Source organism: Carlito syrichta, unplaced genomic scaffold, assembly GCF_000164805.1.
Source record: "Carlito syrichta isolate Samal-C Ts95f unplaced genomic scaffold, Tarsius_syrichta-2.0.1 Scaffold308803, whole genome shotgun sequence".
In the NCBI taxonomy this organism is placed as follows: Eukaryota; Metazoa; Chordata; class Mammalia; order Primates; family Tarsiidae; genus Carlito; species Carlito syrichta.
In genome coordinates, this window is record NW_007252899.1 from 49,754 (window position 1) to 60,628 (window position 10,875).

Genomic DNA, 10,875 nt, shown 5'->3' on the forward strand with positions numbered 1-10,875 from the left:
CAATCCACTCACCTCAGCATCCCAAAGGTGTGGGATTACAGGCTGAGCCACTGAGCCCGGCTGAGACACTGTTTCTTAAAAAAAAAATAGGGGCCGTGGCTCAGCCTGTAATCCCGCACTTTGGGAGTCTGAGGTGAGTGGATTGCTTGAACCACTGGGTTCAAGACCCGCCTGGGCAACTTGGCGAGACCTCATCTCTACAATAAATCAAAATATTAGCTGGGCATGGTAGCATGCGCCTGTAGTTCCAGCTACTTGGAAGGCTGAGGCAAAAGGATCATCAGAGCCCAGCAGGTCGAGGCTGCGATGGCCAGGAGCAGCCACTGCACTCCAGTCTGGACGACAGAGTTTGAGACTCCAACTCAAAAAAACAACAACAACAAAAAAAGGCAGGTATGGTGGTACATGCCTGTAGTCCCAGCTACTCAGGAGGCTGAAGTGGGAGATCACTTAAGCCCAGAAAGTCGAGGCAATCATAAACTGTGATCACACACACACAAAAAAACCCTAACAGGCCTGGCTCGGTGGCTCAGCCTGTAATCCCAGCGCTTTGGGAGGCTGAAGTGAGTGGATTGCCTGAGCCCGCGGGTTCGAGACCCACCTGGGCAACTTGGTGAGATCTCATCTCTACAATAAATAAAAAAAATTAGCTGGGTGTGGTAGTGCACGCCTGTAGTTCCAGCAACTTGGAAGGCTGAGCGGAAGGATTGCCAGAGCCCAGTAGGCGAGGTTGCGGTGGCTAGGAGCAGCCACTGCACTCCAGTCTGGTTGACAGAGTGAAACCCCCAACTCCAAAAAAAAACAAAAACAAACCCTAACAAATGGCATATGATTTTGACAGTGTTTATTTTAGGCAGGCCTATAGCAGTGGCAAAAAGCCAAATATAGGCAGTAGTGGGAATCTGCTGGGGGAGGGGAGACATACCTCATCAACAAGGGTATCTGCATAATGAACATTTGTATACCTAAACCTGAATTGTACCCCACATCTTTCAAATAAAAAATTTAAAAGTTAAAAAAAAAGCCAAATATATAAGTATCCAGCTCACATTCAATTCACTTATTCCTTCCAAAGGTGGTAACTTCGGAGGTGTTTTAGGCTGCTATGAAATATACCATTTTCAATTTTTATTTCAATGTTCATGTTTTAAAACTAGAAGCTGATTAAAAATGATGCTATATTTTTTGGTGCTATATTTTCAAAACACTACATTATGTGTTGTTTTCCTATGTCTTTATAAGAAGTTAACGCTTAAGAAGTTAAGTCGGCCATTGCCTTGTTAAACTCTGTTGTATCCGTGTGGCTCTTTCTCCCTGCCTTGGGGAGGTGAACTTCCCCTCTCTCTAATTTACTTTCTAAATAAACTATATTCTTCAATCTGAAAAGAAAAAAAATAGTTAAGTCTTTCCTAAAGATGAAGGCTCACATCTAGCATTATCCATCCACTTACCAAGCATACTTATAAAAGGATGAAAACACCACTTTCTTAAGTAGGCAGGTGGTACAGTTTTTGCTTTTTGAGTTGGAGTCTTACTCTGTCGCCCAGGCTGGAGTGCAGTGGCATGCTGCTCACAGCCACCGCAGCCTCAACCTGCTGGACTCAGGTGATCCTTCCGCTTCAGCCTTCCAAGTAGCTGGAACCCAAAGGTATATGCCACCACGCCCAGCTAATTTTTATTTTATTTTATTGTAGAGATGAGGTTTTGCCATGTTGCCCAGGTTGGTCTCGAACCCCTGAGCTCAGGCAATCAGTCCTCTTGCCTCTGCCTCCCAGGAAGGAGCCACTGCGCCTGGTCCAAATAAATATACATTTAAAATACTGGTGAATTTATAATTCACCAGTGGTCAGTAGAGTTAAGTTCCAACACAGCAGGGACTTTATCTTGTTCTCCACTGAATTCTTAGTGTTTGTACATATTAAGTACTGAATGCAAACTTGCCAATTGAATTTTTTTTTTTTTGAGTTGGAGTCTCACTCTGTCGCCCAGGTGAATATGCAGTGGCATATTCACAGGGAGCCTTGCCTCACTGAGTTCAGACAATCCTTCCACCTCAGCCTTCCAAGTAGCTGGAACTACAGTTGGTATGCCACCACACTGGCTAATTTTTTGATCTGTTGTAAAGACGAGGTCTCAGCAAGTTGTCCAGGCTTGTCTCAAACCCCTGAGCTCAGTCAATCCTCTCATTTCTGTCTCCCAAAGTGCTGGGATTAAAGGCATGAGCCACTGCATCCAGCTTAACTGGATCTTTAATACAATTTGTGGACTTGGAACAATGACAGCAAAAATCATCTCAAGTAATCACTAAAGATAAGCACTTGATAAGAATTTTAGGAGGCCGGTGCGGTGGCTCATGCCTATAATCCCAGCACTTTGGGAGGCCAACCTGAGAGGACTGCCTGAGTCCACGAGTTTAACACCAGCTTGGGCAACTTGGTAAGACCTCAATGCTACAAAAAAAAAAAAAAAAATAGCTGGGTGTGGTGGCGCATGTCTGTTGTTCCAGCTACTTGGAAGGTGAGGTGGAAGGATTGCCTGAGCCCAGCAAGCTGAGGCTGCGGTGACCGTGAGCGTGCCACTGCACTCCAGGCTGGGTGACAAGAGTGCGACTCCAACTCAAAAAAAAAAAAATTTTTTTTAGGATAGAAAGTCAGAACTGCAAAGTGTTTTCACAGTTCTTTAGCAATAATATGAGCCCAGTGTTAATTATGCAATTTCTCTGCTTTCCTTCTCCCTTCACTTCTCTCTCAGTCTGGGCCTCTGGATTCAGGCTCCCACTTCTATGTTCTTAAGAGATTTTCCTGCTGGGAGTAGCCAAAACTTAGGTGTCAACTGAAGCAGCCAAAATTATCACCGATAAACAAATCTATGATGTAAATATATATATAAATCATTAGCAATGTTGGCTGGGAGTGGTGGCTCATGCCTGTAATCCCAGCATTTTGGGAGGTGGAGGCAGAGGTGAGAGGATTGCCTGAGCCCAGGGGTTTAAAGTCAACCTGGGCAACTTGGCGAGACCTCATCTCTATACTAAATAAAAAAATTAGCTGGTGTGGTGGCATGTGCCTGTGGCTCCAGCTACTAGGAAGGCTGAGGTAGAAGGATCGCCTGAGTCCAGCAGGTTGAGGCTATGGTGGCCGGGAGCATCCCACTGCATTCCAGCCTGGGCAACAGAGTGAGACTCCTACTCAAAAAAAAGAAAATTACCAGGTACAGTGGCTCAAGCACTTTGGGAGGCCGAGATGAGAGGATTGCCTGAGCCCGCAGGTTCGAAACCAGCCTGGGTAACATGGTGAGACCTTGTCTCTATAACCAAAAAAAAAAAAAAATTAGCCAGGCATGGTAGTGCACACCTATAGTTCCAGCTACTTAGAAGGCTGAGGTGGAAAGATCACCTGAGCCCAGCAGGTTGACACAGGGTGGTCATGAGCACTCCAGCCTGGGTGACGGAGTGAGACTCCAACTCAAAAAAAAAAAGAAAAGGAATCATTAGTAATGCTGATAAACACAACACTTATAACATATTGTTTAGAATGATAATGCTTGCAATTTCATTTTTCACTTCATTTTGAATGTATATATGTATGAATTTATTATTTAAGCCCTAGTCCACTAACTACGTGAGTTGGCATCTTTTTTCACTAATTAAGAGCATAAACAGCTTTTTATTCCCCTAAAAGACAATTTATAATTTTCCTACCTTTCATTTATTTATTTATTTATTTTGAGTTGGAGTCTCACTCTGTTGCTCAGGCTGGAGTGCAGTGGCATGCTCACAGCCACCGCAGCCTCAACCTGCTGGGCTCACGTGACCCTTCTGTCTCAGTCTTCCAAGTAGCTGGAGCTATAGGCGCATACCACCACACCTGGCTAATTTTTTAAATTAGAGATGAGGTCTTGCCAAGTTACTCAGGCTGGTTTAGAACCCATGAGCTCAGGCAATCCTCTCCCCTCTGCCTCCCAAAGTGTTGGGATTACAGGTATGAGCCACCATGCCTGGCTCATTTTCCTACCTTTAAAGAGTAAAGTAGGCTGGGTGTGGTGTCATTTTGGGAGGCTGAGGTGAAAGGACTGCCTGAGCCCACAGGTTTGAGACCAGCCTGGGCAACTTGGTGAAACCTCATCTCTACAATAAATTAAAAATTAGCTGTAGTTCCAGCTACTTGAAAGGCTGAGGTGTAAAGATCACCTGAGCACAGCAGGTCGAGGCTGTGGTAGCCGTAAGCATGCCACTACACTCCAGCCTGGGCGACAGAGTGAGACTCCAACTCAAAAAAAAAAAAGAGTAAAGTGAATTAGAAGCCTATAAGAATCAACAGTACTCATCAACACCAGCACTAACAGGTTATGTAGGTCATAACATCTGGCCCACTTTTGGCAGCCACCATCCTCGACTCCCACTACCTGAACAACTGAATTTGCCTCTGTACTACAACAAAAGTAGAAACAGAGCCATCAACAGTATTTGCTGTAAGAAAAAACTTTTCTATCTGAGAAATGTTCAAATTAGCAGTCCACTAGAATACTATTTCTACACACAAGAATGGGGTGCTTTAGTAGAAACAGGCCTCTTATTTAGAGTTATTTGCCACGCTTAGGGATTCAAAGTTAATAAGTGATAAGCATGGTGTGGTATGAAATTTCACAATCAGGTGGAAAGGAGCAGGGTAACCCAGGGCATTGCCTCTTTGGAGGAGGTAGATAGACACCTGCCCTGTACAACACAAAAGCCCAAAGGGCCATTCTAATTAGTAACTGTGTAAAGGATTTGGGAGTATTATTAGACTCCATTTATATATTATTTCCTCTTAACACTGCAATGACCATTTATCAAAGCTTAGTTGAATTCATCTTTTCTTCCTTTTCCTAAACCCTAAGATATAATTCATTCTCTAAGTAAATAATTTTATGGAGATGTTATTTTTATAAAATGAAGGCTATCTATAAGTGCAACCACACCAGGCATGGTGGCTCATGCCTGTAATCTCAGCATTTTGAGAAGTATAGGCAAGAGGATTGCCTGAGCCCAGCCTGGGAAACTGTCTCTACAATAAATACAAAAATAAGCCAGGTGTGATAGCACATGCCTGTAGCTCCAGCTACTTGGGAGGCTGAGGTGGAAGGATTGCCTGAACCCAGCAGGTTGAGGCTGCAGTGGCTGTGAGTGTGCCACTGCACTCTGGCCTGGGCAACAGAGTGAGACTCTGACTCAAAAAAGAAGAAAAAAGTGCAACCACTTTCTTTTCTTTTCTTTTTGTTTGAGTCTAAGTCTCACTTTGTTGCCCAGGCTGGAGTGCAGTGACATACTTATGGGCACAACCTCAGTCTTCCAAATAGTTGGAACTATAGGCACATGCCACCACACCCAGCTATTTTTTTTTTTTTTATAGAGACGAGGTTTCACCAAGTTGGTAAGGCTGGTCTCAAACCCCTGGGCTTAGGCAGTCCTCTAGCATCCACTTCCCAAAGTGCTGGGATTACAGGCATGAGCCACCACGCCTGGTCTAAGAGTAACCATTTTCTAAATTTTACTTGAAATGAAGAAAAAAAATAAATTTGGAAGTAAAAGAATATAATTATTTTAAATTATTACTAGTAAACAAAGCTATGATGAAAATTTTAGTATTACTTTATAGTTTATTTATTACTCTGAAGCACAGTATTTTTTTTTTTTTTTTTTTTGAGTTGGAGTCTCACTCTGTCACCTAGACTGGAGTGCAGTGGCCGCACCCTGCCACCGCAGCCTCGACCTACTGGGCTCCGGCGATCCTTCCGTCTCAGCCTTCCAAGTAGCTGAAACTACAGGCGCGTGCTACCACGCCCGGCTAATTTTTTTTGATTTATTGTAGAGATGAGGTCTCGCCAAGTTGCCCAGGCAGGTCTTGAACCTGCGGGCTCAGGCAATCCACTCATCTCGGCCTCCCAAAGCACTGGGATTACAGACAGAGCCACCGAGCCCGGCTCTGAAGCACAGTTTTACTGGTTTATTCAACGTTATTTGATAAGTTATAAGAAACACTGTAAAATACTGAATTCACCTATTTATGGCATGAGCTAAGGAATTAATTTGCATTTATCAAAATCTAATTAATTTGCCTTCTCAAACTAAAGACAGAAATAAGTTCCTGAAAATTTAGAAGGTGTTTACAGTAGGCTGTTGTCTTAACTCGTTCTTCTTTAGTAACTGAAGTTAATGGCTAGTCACATGGACATCCAGCTACAGATTATCTTTCCAAGCTGGAAGCTGATAGCTAGATATGGCCATGTAACCAGTTTTCTCCAATAAAATGTGAGCAAAAGTGATGTGTGTATCTTCCTCATTACCTGCTTGGTTGCTCTCTTCCTTGCCTTCCCCAAACCCTTGCTAAAACTCAAAGTGGCATCTTTGCTTTGACAAAACCTAAGGAGAAAGAAAAACAACTTTTTTTTTTTAATCAGGGTCTCACTCTGTTGCCCAGGTTAGAGTGCTGTGGCATGATCACTGTTCACTGCAGCGTCAACATCCTGGGCTCAGGCGATCTTTCAAGCTCAGCTACCCGAGTAGCTGGGACTACAGATGTGTGCCACCACGCTCAGCTAATTTTTTGTAGAGATGAGGTTTCACTATGTTGCCTCGGCTAGTCTTGAACTTCTGGGTTCAAGCAATCCTTCTGCCTTGGCCTTCCAAAGTACTAGGATGCGCCTGGCTGACGAACAACTATTTTAAGGGAATCTTGATCTCTGAATTACCATGAGACATGAGAGAAATTTTCAATGTGGTTCAGCTGCTGTATTTTGGGATCTCTGTTATCCTAGATTAGTTTGTGTTAGTAATGAAAAGAAAATGTATCACCATAATGATAGATGACACAGAAAGAATGTTTAATTCCTAGAAATGAACACTTCATAAATAAAATTTAAAAATTTTAATGACTGTTTAAGTATTTTAAGCAAGAACCAAGATAACCAGCTTGACCTCTCCCATGCCAGGTTATTAACTAACTTATTTTCAATTTCAACCTGAATTCTAAATAGCTTCCAGGCACTGGACAGATTAAAAATATATGCACAATGGTCTGAAGATACCTTTCACTCTTTTTTTTTTTTGAATTGGAGTCTCACTCTGTTGCCTAGACTGGAGTGCAGTGGCCGCTCCTGGCCACCGCAGCCTTGACCTGCTGGGCTCCGGGGATCCTTCCGCCTCAGCCTTCCAAGAAGCTGGAACTACAGGAGCATGCTACCACACCTGGCTAATTTTTTTGATTTATTGTAGAGATGAGGTCTCACCAAGTTGCCCAGGGGGTCTCAAACTCGTGTGCTCAGGCAATTCACTCACCTCGGCCTCCCAAGGCACAGGATTACAGGCTGAGCCACCGAGCCCGGCTATCCTTCACTCTTAAATTAGCTCTAATACTAGTAAAGAAAGAACAACTAATTGAGTGGGATGACCAGTCCTATTAAGACTATTTTCTTTTTAAGAAACCTCTGCTGTTTGTGATATTGTACTCAGTAATTCAGATCTTTCTTCTAAAAGTTTGTAACTCAAAACATTCTACAAACATTAAATCTCCAACTGAGTAAACAGTACACAGGTACTTGAAAGTATATTCAAGCATCAGTATGTGCCCTTTGTATCAGCAAAAACCGAAATGTGAAAAAATAAACACTTCTCAATTTGGTTTAAGATACAGTATTCACAGCCATAAAGAAGGACAAAATTATGAACTTCACAGCAACTTGGACGGACTTGAAGTCTATAATACTCAGTGATCTATCACAGAAAAAGAACCGAATACCACATGTTTTCACTCATAAGCGGACCCTGAACAATTATCATAATACTTTAAGAAAGGGATTGGCAGTAGCGGTAAAATGCCAGGGGGCGGTACACTTCACCAATAAGGGTACCTGATCTCAAACCAGGTGAAGTGGAGACCAGACCAAAGTGAGGCCCAAACTTTACCTGTACAATGACCATTTGTATACCCAATCCTGAATAGTACCCATCTTTAAAATAAAAATTAAAAAAAAAAAGACAAAAACAAAACAAAACAAAAAAGATGTAGGATTTAGTCGGATGCAGTGGTCCATGCCTTTAATCCAAGCACTTTGGGAGGCAGAGGCGAGAAAGGATTGCCTGAGCCCAGAGGTTCAAGATCAGCCTGGGCAACATGGTAAGACCTTGTCTCTACAATAAATCAAAAAAATTACCCAGGGCCAGGTGCAGTGGCTCACGTCTATAATCCCAGCGCTTTGGAATGCCAGGTGAGAGGACTGCTAGAGCCCACAGGTTCAAGGCCAGCCCAGGCAACTTGGCAAGGCCTCATCTCTACAATAAATCAAAAATTAGCTGGATGTGGTGGTGTGCACCTATAGTTCCAGTAACTTGGAAGGTTGAGGCAAAAGGATCACCTGAGCCCAGCAGGTCAAGGTTGCAGTGGCTGTGAGCATGCCATTGCACTCCAGCCTGGGAAACAGAGTAAGACTATGACTCAAAAAAAAAAAAAAAGTTACCCAGGCATGGTGGCGTGTGCCTGTGGTTCCAGCTACTTGGAAGACTAAGACGGAAGGATCACCTGAGCCCAGCAGGTTGAGGCTATGGTGGCCATAAGCGTGCCACTGCACTCCAGCCTGGGTGACAAAGTGAGACTCTGGCTCTAAATAAATAAATAGGAAGGAAGGAAGGAAGAAAGGAAGGAAGGAAGGAAGGAAGGAAGGAAGGAAGATGTGGGATTCAGAAGCATTTCAGAATTATCAGAAGAATCCCTTTTTCTTATTTTGTTTTCTCACTTTGTATATCTGAATAATCCTGTCCACAGTTGACTTCCAAATCTATTATCTCTGGGGGCCAAACCTGAGCTCTAGTACCATAACCATAAATCCACAGGACTCATTCTACTACCTGTGCTCTGGATCCTCTTCAAGAGCTTGCTCCATCCATTTCTTCACTCTCTATATGTTTATTTAATCAATCTCTATCTACCTACTACACCTCCTGGATCCTTCTCACCAGCACTTAAATCTATGTCAAAAAAGCAAGCAAGCTAACAAAAACACTAGACTCCATTTTCTCTCTATCTCTTTCGTTCATGGCTTAACATCTTAAAGGAGCTGTCTACGCTGCAGTTTCTATAGTCTTACCTCCTATTAACTCAGTAAGCCACTGATCTCTCCACTTCACAGAAACACTTATATATTACCAAGATCACTAGTAACCAGTTTGTTGCTTCACATGTGGGACCAGCACTGGACTAAACACTAGAAGAAATAAGCTTTAGTCTTGGTTTAGCTGTGATATGACTAGGGCAATTTAATTAATCATTCTGCAACTGATTTTCTCACTTATAGGTGGAAATTATTTTAAATCCTTCTGGCTATAACTCTCCTGATAGTTTTATATACACTGATTGCAGGAATTAAGCCACTACTCCTCTCACAGTTAGACAAGAATGATGTAAGCCCAGCTTCTAGTATAAGCCAGGGCTTGGCTGTATTGTCTAATACATTCACAGGAGGCTTCAGAACCCTAAATACAAAGGCTTAGTCAGGGGACCTGATTTCTAAGGCCCCTTCCTAATCTAAACTGATTTTAAAATAAAATTCAAATGGCATTTAGAGAATTATAATCTGTATGTTTATAATTTTTATCACATACTTTTTTAGTGACTTTGAGAATCTTTGAAGAAAGGAGCAACATGACAGTGTGAGGAGGCTTTGTTCTTGTTTGGCTGCTGAGTCTAGAACCTAAGGCCTAAACACAGATACCTCATTATGATGGCTCCCTTCAAGTGAAGTCCCAGATGAATTACAAGGAGCATGAAAACACGGGTCTATGGGGCAGACCAAGAATAAATACTCCCAGTTGCCTCTGAAAAATGGGTAACATTTCCTGCTTTATTTCCATTTACATCAAAACTTAAGAGTACCTGACCCGAAACAAGTAAGCTTATGCACCTGATCAGCAACTAAATTTACTCAGAATCCAAGCCATATAATTTATATATATGGAACCTCTCCTCTCTGCTTTGGTTTAGGAAATCTAACTAAACATTTGCCTTTCATTCAAACCCAGACTAAAATTATAAGCAGAAATGTGAGAGCCTGGGTGAGGTTAGATTTAAAAAGCAGAGTCTTACAGTCAAAGCATAGCTCCAAAGATGATGTTGAGTGGGCCTACCAAGAAGGTGTCCATGCATACCCCCTCCTCTGTAGCACATGCAAATCCAGCCACTGCATGCAATACCAGACTTGGGCACAAAAACAATGACACATTTCAATCGACACTCACCCTCTAGATTCTCCAGAAAGGAACTGGACATGAGAGCACACTGTGGTTAGGCCATTTCTCTGCTGAACCTGATGGCTGGTGTTCCAAGTCAGACATAAACTGGTCTGTGTCAAAGAAGACAATATCACTACTGAATGGAACAAACCAGAGGGTGAACTTAATCTACTACACTGCCCAGTTTTTTTTTTTCTGTAATCAAAACGAGTTTGTCATTTACCTGTTAATCACTGCATAAAATGGCTCCCCACATTTTATTAGACAATATGAATATTAAAGTCCAGAGAGTTTAGGTAATAGATGATTATTTTCAATTAAGAGCCATAATTTTAACAGTTACAATTATAGTTTTCAGTGGTTTTAGGGGATGAATTCAGTTTTAAATAAACTAGTTTTTATTAGAGCTATTGGAAGTTCCCAAATACTCAGCTATAGCTACATCAAAAATGGCAATTGATAAAAATACAAATTCCAGCTGGGCTCGGTGGCTCAGCCTGTAATTCCACACCTTTGGGAGGCTGAGGTAAGTGGATTGCCTGAGCCCTCAGGTTCGAGACCCGCCTGGGCAGCGAGACCTCATCTCTACAATAAATAAAAAAATCAGCCGGGCG

At 42.5% G+C, this 10,875-nt stretch overlaps 1 protein-coding gene across 3 annotated transcripts in view; it reads right to left on the reverse strand.

The window, feature by feature from the left end:
• The window catches only part of NFATC3 (nuclear factor of activated T-cells 3), a 145,036-nt gene that overhangs the window by 5,471 nt on the left and 128,690 nt on the right, over positions 1-10,875 (reverse strand). Inside the window, exon 10 of one of the 3 annotated variants that reach the window (XR_504797.2) lies at positions 2,779-2,866. The exons of 1 other annotated variant lie outside the window; for it this stretch is intronic. Coding sequence is in view for 1 of the 2 variants with exons in the window: in XM_008065738.2 (XP_008063929.1) it covers positions 10,271-10,371 (101 nt within the window). In the remaining variant the exon portion in view is untranslated. Of the gene's footprint in view, positions 1-2,778; positions 2,867-10,267; positions 10,372-10,875 lie in introns of all 3 variants that reach the window. One more of the 3 variants, XM_008065738.2, reaches the window with a different exon arrangement.